The following is a 13,377-nucleotide window of genomic DNA, read 5'->3' as shown; positions in this document are numbered from 1 at the left end:
GTTTAAACAATAATACAATTATCTGTTGCTGTTAGTTATTCTGAAGCATCCTATTACCGTATTTTTCGCACCATAGGGCGCACCGGACGATAGGGCGCACCTAGTTTTGGGAGGCGGAAAACAAGAAAAAATTATTCTGAACCCCAGAAGCCAGAACAGCAAGTGGCTGTTCTGGCTTCTGGGGTAACCGCGCCAAGCCTCTTCAGGGCAGCGGGATGAAGGCTCCCCCTGCCCAAAGAGGCTGCGCAGGGCTAAAGCAGAAGCCAGGACAGACGTGTCGCTGAAGGAGCACTGCGCCTTCTCTCTCTCTGCCCAGCGCCCCTCCTTCACAGGAGAGGTGCTGCGCAGAGAGGGAGAAGGGGCATCGCCCTTCAGCGAACCTGGAGAAGGAACAGAAGGAGACCCTTCTGCTGCCCCAAGCCTCGCGCGCAAGGCTTGCAGACACTCGCCCAAGTACGGGGAGCCCGCCGGAGGGCTCCCTGTGCTTTGGGCAACAGGCTGCCGCCCCAAGCCTCGCGCGCCTGGCGGGACCTACCGCCGGGCGCGCAAGGCTTGCAGACACTCGCCCGAAGTACGGGGAGCCCTCCGGAGGGCTCCGTGTGCTTCGGGCGGCAAGCTGCCGCCCCAAGCCTCGCGTGCCTGGCGGGACCTCCTGCCGGGCGCGCAAGGCTTGCAGACACTCGCCCGAAGCACGGGGAGCCCTCCGGAGGGCTCCGCGTGCTTTGGGCGGCAAGCTGCCGCCCCAAGCCTCGCGCGCCCGGCGGGACCTCCCGCCGGGCGCGCAAGGCTTGTGGACACTCGCTGGGGCTGCAGGCTGCTGCCCGCAAGCCTCGTGAGCTCGCGGGAACTCCCGCCGGGCTTGCAAGGCTTGCGGATAGCTTCCTGAAGCCTGGAGAGCGAGAGGGGTCGGTGCGCACCGATGCCTCTCGCTCTCCAGGCTTTAGCGAAAGCCTGCATTTGCACCATAGGACGCACACACATTTCCCCTTCATTTTTGGAGGGGAAAAAGTGCGTCCTATGGAGCGAAAAATACGGTAAATTCTTGCCATATGAATGCATTTAGAATTTATGTATTCTAAAAATAATTAAAGAAGCAGGCAACGTACCGAGTCTAATGCCCCATCAAATCTAATGCACACCTCAAAATCAGAACCTTGAAACCAAAAAAAGTATTTGCTGGTGAATGTAAATTTGCCATCAAAACTAATGCTCACCTTCATTTTTGCAACATAATTTGGCCAAAGAAAGTGAGCATTAGATTCAAGTAAATGCGGTAGCATTAGCAACCTTAATAATAATGCTAAAAAATTGAAATACTTTGTGCTAAACAAAGCACTTTGGGAAGAAAATATAAAAAGTAATGTTTTGAATCCTGACACCAGAAACAACCAATTGTATAGTAGTCCATATAGTGTTCAGTAAAATATATAAAATCAAGAACTGCCTGCATGCAGTATGGCCTATCTTTAATGTAGTTCCTAGGTATGGTCTGAAGTCAGATGAGGCCACTATTTTGCTGAAGCTTTGGTCTAGTCAAGTCTGGATCATGACCTCAGTCATGTGACCTAGAAACCATGTGGATTCCATGGTGGAAGAAAGTTGGGGTATAAATGTAGGAAAATAGATAAATACATTCCAGGTACTGTAATGTTAAGTTTCAACAAAATACGGCCATACCTGAATCTGGAGCCACTACAAATGTGTATCAATTTAAATCTGACGCACTTACACAAATTCAAAGCAAAATGTTCACTAAAATTCAGTTAGAAGATGTAATTGATACAGACACTGAAGCTATACTCAAATTTAAGGAGATACTGTCTTTAGTAATATGAGTCATGTTGAAGAAATCCTGATGTTGGTTGTGTGACCACTGGAAGCCTAGTACTTCAGATAGTATTAGTTTTGATAAGAACTAACTACACATCAGACCTAAATAATGAAACCTGAAGAGACAGGCTCAGGCCACACAAATAGGAATGTCCGCAGAAATCTTCCTGCAGCAGATTGCTTCTTTTTGATAAATGACAAACCTCAGAAAAATAGTGGGTGACAATTTTTTTCAGCATCATAGCTAGCACAGCCTCGTAATGTCATCTCAGACTGCCCACAACAACAATGTCTTTATTTCACTAATAATGTCACACATGCAGCTACAACTGAAGATGCAAATCCAGGTACAGCAATAAACATTTAAGAGAAAATAATTTTTTATCATTTACAACAAAAGCATGCGACTTATTGGCATTTACATCAAAGATGATGCTTTGATAACAAAAATCTATTGAGAAAGAACACATACGCTTTATAATACAGGACTTAAAGAAAAACTTAATATGGCCCAAACTTGCTTTATATAAACTTAAATATTGAAATTTTCATGAATAAATATACCATAACTGCTGCCATTGGAACTAGTAATTACTTGGTAATTTCTTACCTCAAAATGCACATTTTTTTGATTTACCCATAATTTCTTACCAAGTAATTATGCGTAAAGGGGACAGGGGTGGCGCTGTGGGTAAAACCTCAGCGCCTAGGACTTGCCGATCGCATGGTCGGCGGTTCGAATCCCTGTGGCGGGGTGAGCTCCCATCGTTCGGTCCCAGCTCCTGCCCACCTAGCAGTTCAAAAGCACCCTTAAGTGCAAGTAGATAAATAGGTACCGCTTTATAGCGGGAAGGTAAACGGCGTTTCCGTGTGCTGCTCTGGTGCCGGTTCGCCGGAGCAGCGTCGTCACACTGGCCACGTGACCCGGAAGTGTCTGCGGACAGCGCTGGCTCCCGGCCTCTAGAGTGAGATGAGCGCACAACCCTAGAGTCTGTCAAGACTGGCCCGTACGGGCAGGGGTACCTTTACCTTTTTTTTAATTATGCGTAAATCATGAAAATATGCATTTTGAGGTGAAGCAACCAGAACTGTACACCAAGTTCCTGGTCAGGCACTGCCAGTTCAGCCCCCATGAGTGTATATGTGAAATGCAACACTTTATATGTACTTATTAGGGACGCGGGTGGCACTGTGGGTTAAACCACAGAGCCTAAGACTTGCTGATCAGAAGGTCGGCGGTTCGAATTCCCATGATGGAGTGAGCTCCCGTTGCTCGATCCCAGCTCCTGCCAAGCTAGCAGTTCGAAAGCACCTCAAAGTGCAAGTAGATAAATAGGTACCGCTCCGGCTGGAAGGGAAACGGTGTTTCCGTGCACTGCTCTGGTTCGCCAGAAGCAGCTTAGTCATGCTGGCCACATGACCTGGAAGCTGTACGCCAGCTCCCTCGGCCAGTAAAGTGAGATGAGCGCCGCAACCCCAGAGTCGTCCGTGACTGGACCTAATGGTCAGGTGTCCCTTTACCTTTACATGTACTTATTTACACTAAACTGCACTTGCAATTCAGTCAGTTTGGAGAGGTGCTTTCGCAGCTCTTCACAGCCTTTGGTGAGTCCGGGTACATTATGTCAGCCATAGCACTGCTATCTATATGCTTGTTGACACTCTCAAAAAATTCTAAAGATTCATGAGACAGGACTTGACTAGCAGAAGCCATACTTGCTTTGCTTCAGCAAGGCATGCTCTTCTATATACTTCGTTATTTCATCTTCAACAATACTTTCCACAAGTTTCCCTGGGACAGATGTTAAGCTCACTGGCCTGTAATTTTCAGGATCTGCCCGATTTCCCTTTTTTAAAAAATCGGTACAGTATAATATTGGCCTCAGGTATGGAGGCTGTTCTTAGGAACAAGTTATATATTTTTGTTAGAAGGTCAGCAGTTTCACCATTGAGTTCTTTAAGAACTCTTGAGTAGATGTTACCTGGAAAAGGTGATTTGCCAGTTTTTACTTTGTATATTAGGCCTAGAACTTTATCTCTCTTTATCCCTCAGACTCCCCTCCTGGAAAAGTTAGTTCAGGCCCTGGGATCTGCCCTATATCCTCTGTTGTGAAGACAGATGCAAATAATTCATTCAATGTCCTTATTCTCCCTGGTCATCCAAAAGTCCAACTGCCTCCCTAGACTGTCTCCTGCTACTAATATACTTAAAGGACCTTTGTTGATCTTCATGTTTATAGCAATGTGTTCCTTAAATTATTTCTTAGCATCCCTTGCTGTCTGCTTGCCCCCACTTTTTTTTGGCCAAAGTTTGTGTCCCTTTCAGTTATTTTCATTCAGACAAGAGTTCCATTTTTTTTAAAGGAAGCTGCCTTACCTCTAATGGCATCTTTGACTCATTAACCACACTAGCACCCTCTTTGCCAGGCTTTCTCATCCTCGGCCCTCCAGATGTTTTGAGACTACAATTCCCATCTTCCCTGACCACTGGTCCTGCTAGCTAGGGATCATGGGAGTTGCAGACCAAAAACATCTGGAGGGCCGAGGTTAGAATCATAGAGTTGGAAGAGACCACAAGGGCCATTGAGTCCAACCCCCTGCCAAACAGGAAACACCATGAGAGCACTCCTGACATATGGTTGTCAAGCCTCTGCTTAAAGACCTCCAAAGAAGGAGACTCCTCCACACTCCTTGGCAGCAAATTCCACTGTCGAACAGCTCTTACTGTCAGGAAGTTCTTCCTAATGTTTAGGTGGAATCTTTTTTCTTGTAGTTTGGAACCATTGCTCCGTGTCCACTTCTCTGGAGCAGCAGAAAACAACCTTTCTCCCTCCTCTATGTGACATCCTTTTATATATTTGAACATGGCTATCATATCACCCCTTAACCTCCTCTTCTCCAGGTTAAACATGCCCAGCTCCCTTAGCCGTTCCTCATAAGGCATCGTTTCCAGGCCTTTGACCATTTTGGTTGCCCTCCTCTGGACACGTTCCAGTTTGTCAGTGTCCTTCTTGAACTGTGGTGCCCAGAACTGGACACAGTACTCCAGGTGAGGTCTGACCAGAGCAGAATACAGTGGCACTATTACTTCCCTTGATCTAGATGCAATACTCTTAGCTGCCGCGTCACACTGTTGGCTCATGTCAAGTTTGTGGTCAACCAAGACTCCTAGATCCTTTTCACATGTACTGCTCTCAAGCCAGGTTGAGGAAGCCTGCTCTTGGCCCTCATGGTATCTTTCTTGATCTGTAGCATACACACCAGTTTAATTTCTAATATTGCATTCTTAAACAACTCCCAAGCATTTTTGAAAAATCTGACATTCTTGAATTTGCCTTTCAGCTTCATTATTACCAATCTTCTCATTTTGGGGGAAGTTTCCTCTTTTGTAACCCAATGTGACCATGTTGGATTTTCTTTGTAATTGGCTATTTACATGTACAAGTCCTGTACACCATTTTAGATTTCAACTGGAGCCAGAAGAAACTAGTTTCCCCAGAAAATCTTTTCTTTTTTTGAATGATATCAAGAAATGCTAAGTCTTGCTCAACTGCCCGAAGACTCCAATGATTAATTCTCTTTTCTTTTTTGTCCAAGGTCACTGACAGGTTATACCCCCTCGCTCTCACAAAGACACAGGTAGAGGGAGTTCACTTTCCACCTTCTTGCCAGAAAAAAACCCTGAGCTCCAACAATCCAGGAGGGCTTTCCTGTAGTTTATTGAGAAATACTGCTGTTTGATGCTTTCCCCCTCAAATGAGCTTCCATCCCAATTGAAAACGTCAGCTATAGTGCAGCTGAGGTGTGTATATTTGAGACAGCCACTGCACATGCACAGGTAACAGTTCCAATGAATAGGAGTTCAGCATGGCGAAATAAATCAGGTAGAGTGCAGTGGGTGAAGACATCTTCACGCACTCTCTGGTGTTTACAGCAATGTAAAAGAGCTACTTTAAAGAGGGGACAAAAATGACATCACTGTGTTTCAAATCACAAATATGGTATGTTACGTAGCCTAAGTTTCAAAGATGTCAGTAAGGAAGAACCAGATTCAAAATGTTGTAAGATAATACCAATAGGTTCTACCAGGTGTGAGGCAGCAGATCTGTGATACTCCATTGCTCTTATTTTACTTTCCTCATCTTCAAAGTAACAAATGGGGACACAAAGAAATGAAATAAAAGGGGAGATTCTAGCCACAGACCTTCTATGTCAGGTTCCATTGGGCCCTATGTTTACCACTTCCAAGTAAAAATCAGATGTGAATAAATCTGAGATCACTGTTGGTCCATATAAAGACTCTGAAAAATATTTTATTTTATATCTCACACACTATTTAAATTTACCACTAGTGGCATCAGGAACTTCTCTTTACTTGTCGTGCAGACATCCCAATGTTTTTAATGTAATCAGTTTCAGATTCTGTCTTTACTGTATGCTTATACAATTTCAGAAGGTTTAATTCTTCAGATTTCCATTAGTTAATTTATTAAGGGTATTTGCATCATAAAATTCTTCCAACACCTGGTCTTCCTTTTTCTTTTTTTGAAAAATTTACTGGATGTCTAATATAGTTAATATTCAGTAGAATGTGAGAATAATTTTTATACAACTCTGATAGTTAGAAAGATAGATAACTCAATTATTAGATCATCTATCAAAATATTCAGATGTGTAAGAGGCTACTAAAAAGATTGATGACTGAGAAAGTCCACTGATTCTCCAGCCATCATATTCATGCATTTGGCTAGACAACATTTTTCGCTTCCTTCACAAGCAAGCTTCATTACCCATCACTCCACTGAAAAGAGTTTATTATGAGGCTGCCATCTTGGGAAGACTATTATTTAGATGATAAATGTTGGAGGGGGGAGCGTGTCTAGCCTTTTTTTAAAGATGAGCTTTGTGACAGATAAAACAAACAGCATCTACATTTCTAATTAACTTAAATTTGGCAGATACAAATACAGGTCAGTAATGCTATAGTATGCTGCTGGAATATCTTCTATTCTACTGTTAATTTGTAAAATGTAAATGAACTAATTAGAAGAAAAGCAGGATCGTTTGTGACAAACCACTTCTGTTAGTTCTTTGCTTATTGACATTTATGAGCAACTGAACTTCCTTATTCCGATTTAGGATAATTACCCTTATTCATTTAATTTAATTTTTTTTTAAAAAAAATTAAATTAAAACTTCCATTTGGACAATGTATGCAGAAAAATATTACATGGCATAGAATAAAGAAGGATTTAAAAGTCCCCCCCTCAAATTATTATGCTTTAAATGGGGTTTGGAATACTTATGAATATGTCATTTTGTGTACTACATTTTAAAATATCCCAAATAATGTAGCTAATGTTTTAAAATAGATTCTTGCCGCACGACTGTATGGCTAGTATGTCCTAAAGTAAGATGATTCTATTTTTGTCAATTACTTTTAACTTCTTTCTTTACACACACAGTGAAAGCTTCGTAATTTGATTAGCAAAGCACTCATAAAAATTACACAATGGAAGAGGAAATGTAGCTAGGCCTGAGTTTCAGCAAGCAAAGGAACCTTCTTAAATAATAATTTTAAAAAATGTTTTGGTTCTGTTCAGAAAATGTTTCTACCATTCATATGTAGATAAAGACTCAACAATAACATGTACATTCAAAATGTCAGATGTAAATGTCAATTAAAAATTACAAGGAGTTCTGAAAGGTAAGGTCTGTGGGGGCTGACATTCTTTGACATAGTGGAGTGTCTGTGACCAGGCCTTTGGCAAACATAGCAGGATCTATGCTGTCAGCTCTTATCGTACGTAAGCCTAGATGCTTGTCTAATCTGAATGAGAAATACCAAGGAAATTGGAGCTGATGCCTTGCAGTAATATAGATGGAAGCTGAAAGCGCTCTGTCTGTATTATGGAATAGCCTCCAATGATGCAACATTATTTGAAAGATTAGAGGAAAAATAAAATAAATAAAATATAATTCAAACAATGAAAGATCATAGTACTCTGTTTACTTTTAGAAAAAGCACAGAAAAACAGAACAGCCTCAAAAACATTTATAAAAGATAGTCTAAATCTGGTGTACTACTAAAATGCTCAATATGGAAAACATTTCCCCCAAAGTGAAATTTACTAGCTAATGTAATCTTAATTGCACTTTATGTGACTTTATTCTTGTTGTGTTGCCACCACTGCTGATTTTTTTACTGCAAAAAAACACACACTATCATAAACATACTGTACTGATATCACAAACTTTAGAATTCTGAAGATTAGGCTATTATCCAAACACTAAAAATTTATTCCTTCAGACTAAAGATGCTTTATGCTACTTACTTTGGAAAAATTATCCGTTAACAGCAGAATCCTCTGCACAATCAGAAATCCTACTGAATTAAAGGAGACAGTCCCAGGAAAGTATGCATAGGATTGATTGAAAGAAAAATACACAGCTTACACATAAGCTTTAAACAAATATACAACTTTCTGCTCACAAACATTTTACAGGGCTCCTTTGAAGGCCTTTGGGATAACAAGGTTCCTGTGAGAAAATTAAAATTCACTACTTTTTATTGCTCTGTGTAGACTCATAATAATTCCTCCCCCACCTGACAATGATAGCCTGAATGAAAAATGACAGTAATTCATGGCTCTAAATTCATTCAAGCCCATTTCTGAAACAAGTTAACTAATGCTAGGACAGGCATGGGAGATAAGAGAGGGAGAGAGAATGTGGAATTTGTGAAATTCCATAAGCACTAGAAGGCTTAAGCAATCCTAAGTCCCTGAGTGTTGGAATAAGGTCAAAACCTTTCAGTATTGTACCAGTGTGTCAAAATATGTCAACAAACCATCATACTGCAGGAAGAAGAATGACCTTTCAGTTCTTTGTGTATTGGCTGCCAATGAAGCTTTGGATACTGGGTATGCATGAACAGTTTTCCTAGATGCTTGACAAATGCAACTCCCAAGGTTTCCACTAAGTCCGTTTGTTGAGCCACTGTGTTTCATTTCACCAATACAACTTTTTAAGCCCCTAAACTGCTAGATATTGACATTGTGCTAGGGAAAGGATGTCTTCCTTTTCCAAACATTTCCAAACAATTTAACTTTACCTCAACGTATCAACTGATAACATTATTATCAAAATACTCAGTACTGTACGTTAAATAACTTTGTCTTCCTCACATCTTTTTGCACATGTGTGATAAATGGTATTTAACAGACGCAAGTTAAAATGGAATTTAAGTTTTACTCTCTTTGACAAAGTTGTTTTTAGAACAATATACTTTTTTATCTTCACCAGGTGCAATTTAGGCTGCAATTCTAAACCCACTCACTTAATGTTCAGTAGACCCACTGTTCAGTAGACCCATAATGTTCAGTAGACCCATAATGTTCAGTAGACCCACTGAACATTATGCGCAGACATGAATTATTTTGGGTATAAATGAATTATTTTATTATTATATGTCTACATCACCCTTCTTCAGAAGATCACAGGGCGGTCTACAATATAAAAGCCCCCAAATATACACCAAATAACAATCCATAGATTGTATAATTAGGCAAAGGCTTGGGAGAAGAGGCTTGTTTTTGCCTGGTGCCTATGTATGTATAGGACTGTGCTATTCTAAGCACACTTAGTATGGAGTACTGGTCACCTTAATCTCAGTGTAACTTCTGAGTGAGGATTTAGGATCACTTGGTGTGTGCCATTTCTAGAAAGGAACTTTGGGTGTGTTGATTAGCAATGAACACACTAGGAAAATTTCGAACACTCCTATTTACTAAATAGGAACTTTCCTATTTAATCAATAGGAGTGTGTGCAGAGTACTAAAGACATTTAGATTACAATTAAATAGTGAAAGATTTCAGTAGATGGAAGGTTTGCTATTCATATTCAAAGAGTGTAGAAGAAATGCTACTCTCATTATGTAGAATTATCATTATTCTAATATCAGTGTCAAAGAAGACATTTTGTTAGTGCCTTCTTCAAACGTAGCAAAGTTACTTCCGATAATAACAGCGTCAAGGTTTCTCCTGGGACTCACTAAAACATAGTCTAGAGACACGACAGCCAGATTTGCAAACAATGGAAATAGTAAACTGACTGCATCCTTACTTACTGTAAGTCATAATTGACAGTGAAGTTACTAATTATTAATTAATCTGTCTCTTGATAGTACTAGTTTACTCATTAGTATATTACAGCAAAATATGCAAGTGCACAGCTTTAGGTTGGAATTCAACTATATAATTAAACCAAATTAGATTTTCATGTACTTTTAATATTTTACCAAACCCAGAGCAATTTTTTGCCATCTTACAGAGCAAAAATGCACCCAGGAGTGGCCACAGTACAGGGGCAGAGCAAGTGGGCATTGCATCAAATGGCCCTACGTTCCATCCATGACATCTCCACATAAAATGAGCACAGGTAGCAGGGCTACGAAAGAGTCAGTGCTGGAGACTCTGAGATCTGCTAGGCAGGCTACTGGTCTAACTCAGAATAAATGTATCAGCTTTATAGATTCAGCACAGGTATCTCTCAAATGGTTCAAACATGGCAGCTTGGTAGGTTAAGATACATTTCTTCTATCAGTGGGGTGTACCTCTGTGAAATAAGTGGGGAAAGCCTGGAAGAAGAAAAAGGCAGAAACAGTAGGACACAAAAGGTTTCAGTGTAGCAGTTACTTTGGGATCACAGGCTTGGCAAGATAGAGGGAAGACGTGCTTGAATGCCTGCAGAAATGAATTTTCAAGGGAAGTTTAATAGTTTTAATTTTAATAATAAGCAGGCTTTTTTTCAGCTGGAGATCACTGGAGCTCATCTCTGGCACCTCTCATGTGGGCACCATTGCTATTCTAAGAGAATAAGAGAAAGTTCATAGTGAGCTCTGGCACCTCTTTTTTTTTTAATAGAAAAACAGCATTGATAATAAGTGCCTGCCATTGAAGATGAACAAAGGCACCTTCAGAGGATGAACTTTATCCAATGGTGACCTTGCCCAAGTGGAAAGGCCTTTGGCCACTACAAGTCATGGATCCCCGCCACCTACTGCAGCTCTCTGCACTATATCCTATTATATTTTGGAGGGTACAAAAGTGAGTAGTTGTGTGACCTGACTTGCAAGAACTGAAGTGCTTCCCACAAAGAAGAAGAAGAAGAAGAGTTTGGATTTGATATCCCGCTTTATCACTACCCGAAGGAGTCTCAAAGCGGCTAACATTCTCCTTTCCCTTCCTCCCCCACAACAAACACTCTGTGAGGTGAGTGGGGCTAAGAGACTTCAGAGAAGTGTGACTAGCCCAAGGTCACCCAGCAGCTGCATATGGAGGAGCAGAGACATGAACCCGGTTCCCCAGATTACGAGACTACCGCTCTTAACCACTGGCTCTCACAAAGACGCCATGAATTTTACCTTTAAAAGGGTGTGTGTAATATTAAGAGGCCAAATTCAGATCATAGGTAAGGGATATGTTCTTGCACTTCTTTACCCAAGCTGAGGTGGTAGAGCTTTCTAGTGTTGTGTGCTATAGGCTGCTACACTGTGAACCCCCACCAGTGCTTGCCCGGTCCCAAGATGCCTCAGGATCTCAGTCGTTAATACTACAGCGAACATACTATGCTTATGCAATGAAAAATGCCGGGGCCCATAAGCAGGAGCTGCTCAGAGAAGTGGCTGCTTGCCGAGGGGACATCCATTTCATGTCAACGTTCTTTCTTTTCTTCCAGACAAATAGCAATAATGTACATATGGCCTACAGTTTAAATAACAAGAAAGAAAGAAAGAAAGAAAGAAAGAAAGAAAGAAAGAAAGAGAATCTACCTGTTCCAGTAACTCCAGAACTGGTCATGTAGATAGGCTTGGTGGCTACACTCATCTCCAAAAGAGGCTTTGCTTTCAATCCAATGAATGATATGACCTTCCACAGCTAAAAAAAGGGGGGGGGGATAATACATTTTAAAATGAACCCAAACCCTTACAAATTCTTAAATCACAGTAAATGAATATATTTTAAGAATAATCTAACACAAATTACTGTTATGCAAGGCTTCCTCAGTTTTAAACCATACTGAAAAACAAAGTCACTCAATCTTTTCACAGTGTGCTTGCATCTTTAAGGGTTCAATTATTTATGGGCAGAATAACTGGGTATTATGTCCCTAATGAAGCGTTAGGGGAAATACAGAGACTGTGAAGAAACATGGGCACAATATTGCTGTACCATGTTGTACCACAAGATTGGGAAACCTACGCACCTTCAGATGTAGCTAGAGGTGATATGATAACTGTTTTCAAATATCTGAAGGGCTGTTACATGGAAGAGGGAACAAGCTTCTTTTCTGCTGCTCTAGAAGTTGGGATCTGAACCAATGGATTCAAGGAGATCCTGACTAAACATTAGGAAAAACTTTCTGATGGAAGTGGCAGCTTTCCTTGTGTGCAAATCTGAATCCCTGCTTGGCTTGGAGCAGCACACTTTTTGGTGTGGTGTGGTACTGCTCTTTTTATAGTTGTTTTTATTAAAGGATTTTCATGGTTAACAAGGGTACATACAACATCTCTGTTTTCAATTCATAGTGTCCTTTCTACAGGTCAGTTACATTTGGTGTGAGACACTGCTATCATAAGACATTGTGAGGTTGGAGGGGAGTAGTAATTTTCCATTCTTTTGGTATACTAAAATAAATTGTATTTCAAAAGCAAGATGAGATTTTTAAAAAGGTGCATGGCACAGGTAAACAAATACATGCATGCAAGCCCACAATGGACCTCAGGTTTCCTTGCACTGAGTGGCACGTATATTTTTCTAAAATGATTTTTAAAATTGCTCTTTTGTGCAATTCTGGCATAGCAAGGGCTAGAAGTCAAGTGTTATGTCAACTCCACGATGTAGTTCTAATTCAGTTGCAAGACCAATGCAGGTGCTTAGCACACCTGCTAAACTTGTATATGCCAAGATTTTTCTGTGTGTATTTTTCATCTGTAACAGCCTCGTCAAATGGACCACTGTGTAGCAACACACAAACACACACACTGCAGCAGTGTTGGGACTTTCAGTAAGTGGGGCACAGCTGGATGTCTTTGACCTAATTACCATTTGCAGGATGCCTCTTTAGCTCCCATGACGCAATCTATCATTTGCACCATGGCAGCTAACGTGCATTTGCAACTGGGGCATTAGGAGTGGCAAGAAGTCTGACAAATTATGGTTAAAGTTTGTCTCACGGAGGAACAGTATTTTAGCTTTTGCAATGACTGAGGATAAAGCAGATTTTAAAATATTTGTCTCAGGTCAACAGCTTACACATTTGAATAAATCCAGATGCTTCTATGACATGTTCCTATAACAGGTTTACTTATGGATCAGGGTCTTAGGTCAGTCTGGGATCTAAGTTTTTTATCCCTCCCTCCCGCTCTGTAATTATTACAGGCATTGTTTCATTACTGTGAATATCTAACAGAGTGTTATGATTATCCTCTGTCTCCCATAATGCCTTTAAGAACGTTAGCTTTTCAGTATAAACACATTCACCCA

General features: G+C 40.9%; 1 protein-coding gene across 6 annotated transcripts in view; it reads right to left on the bottom strand.

The window, feature by feature from the left end:
* Positions 1-13,377, bottom strand: part of CDIN1 (CDAN1 interacting nuclease 1) — a 131,124-nt gene that overhangs the window by 38,489 nt on the left and 79,258 nt on the right. For 4 of the 6 annotated variants that reach the window (XM_079955315.1, XM_079955319.1, XM_079955318.1 and 1 more), the window contains one exon: positions 11,664-11,769. In XM_079955315.1, coding sequence (XP_079811441.1) covers positions 11,664-11,769 — 106 coding nt within the window. Of the gene's footprint in view, positions 1-9,295; positions 10,470-10,558; positions 10,699-11,663; positions 11,770-13,377 lie in introns of those variants that run through there. The other 2 variants (XM_079955316.1, XM_079955317.1) reach the window with 2 other exon arrangements.

The sequence above is a fragment of the Podarcis cretensis genome (genome assembly GCF_951804945.1).
Source record: "Podarcis cretensis genome assembly, chromosome: 1".
Classification (NCBI taxonomy): domain Eukaryota; kingdom Metazoa; phylum Chordata; class Lepidosauria; order Squamata; family Lacertidae; genus Podarcis; species Podarcis cretensis.
The sequence above is the reverse complement of the archived record's forward strand: the minus strand, read 5'-3'. Positions and strand labels throughout refer to the sequence as shown.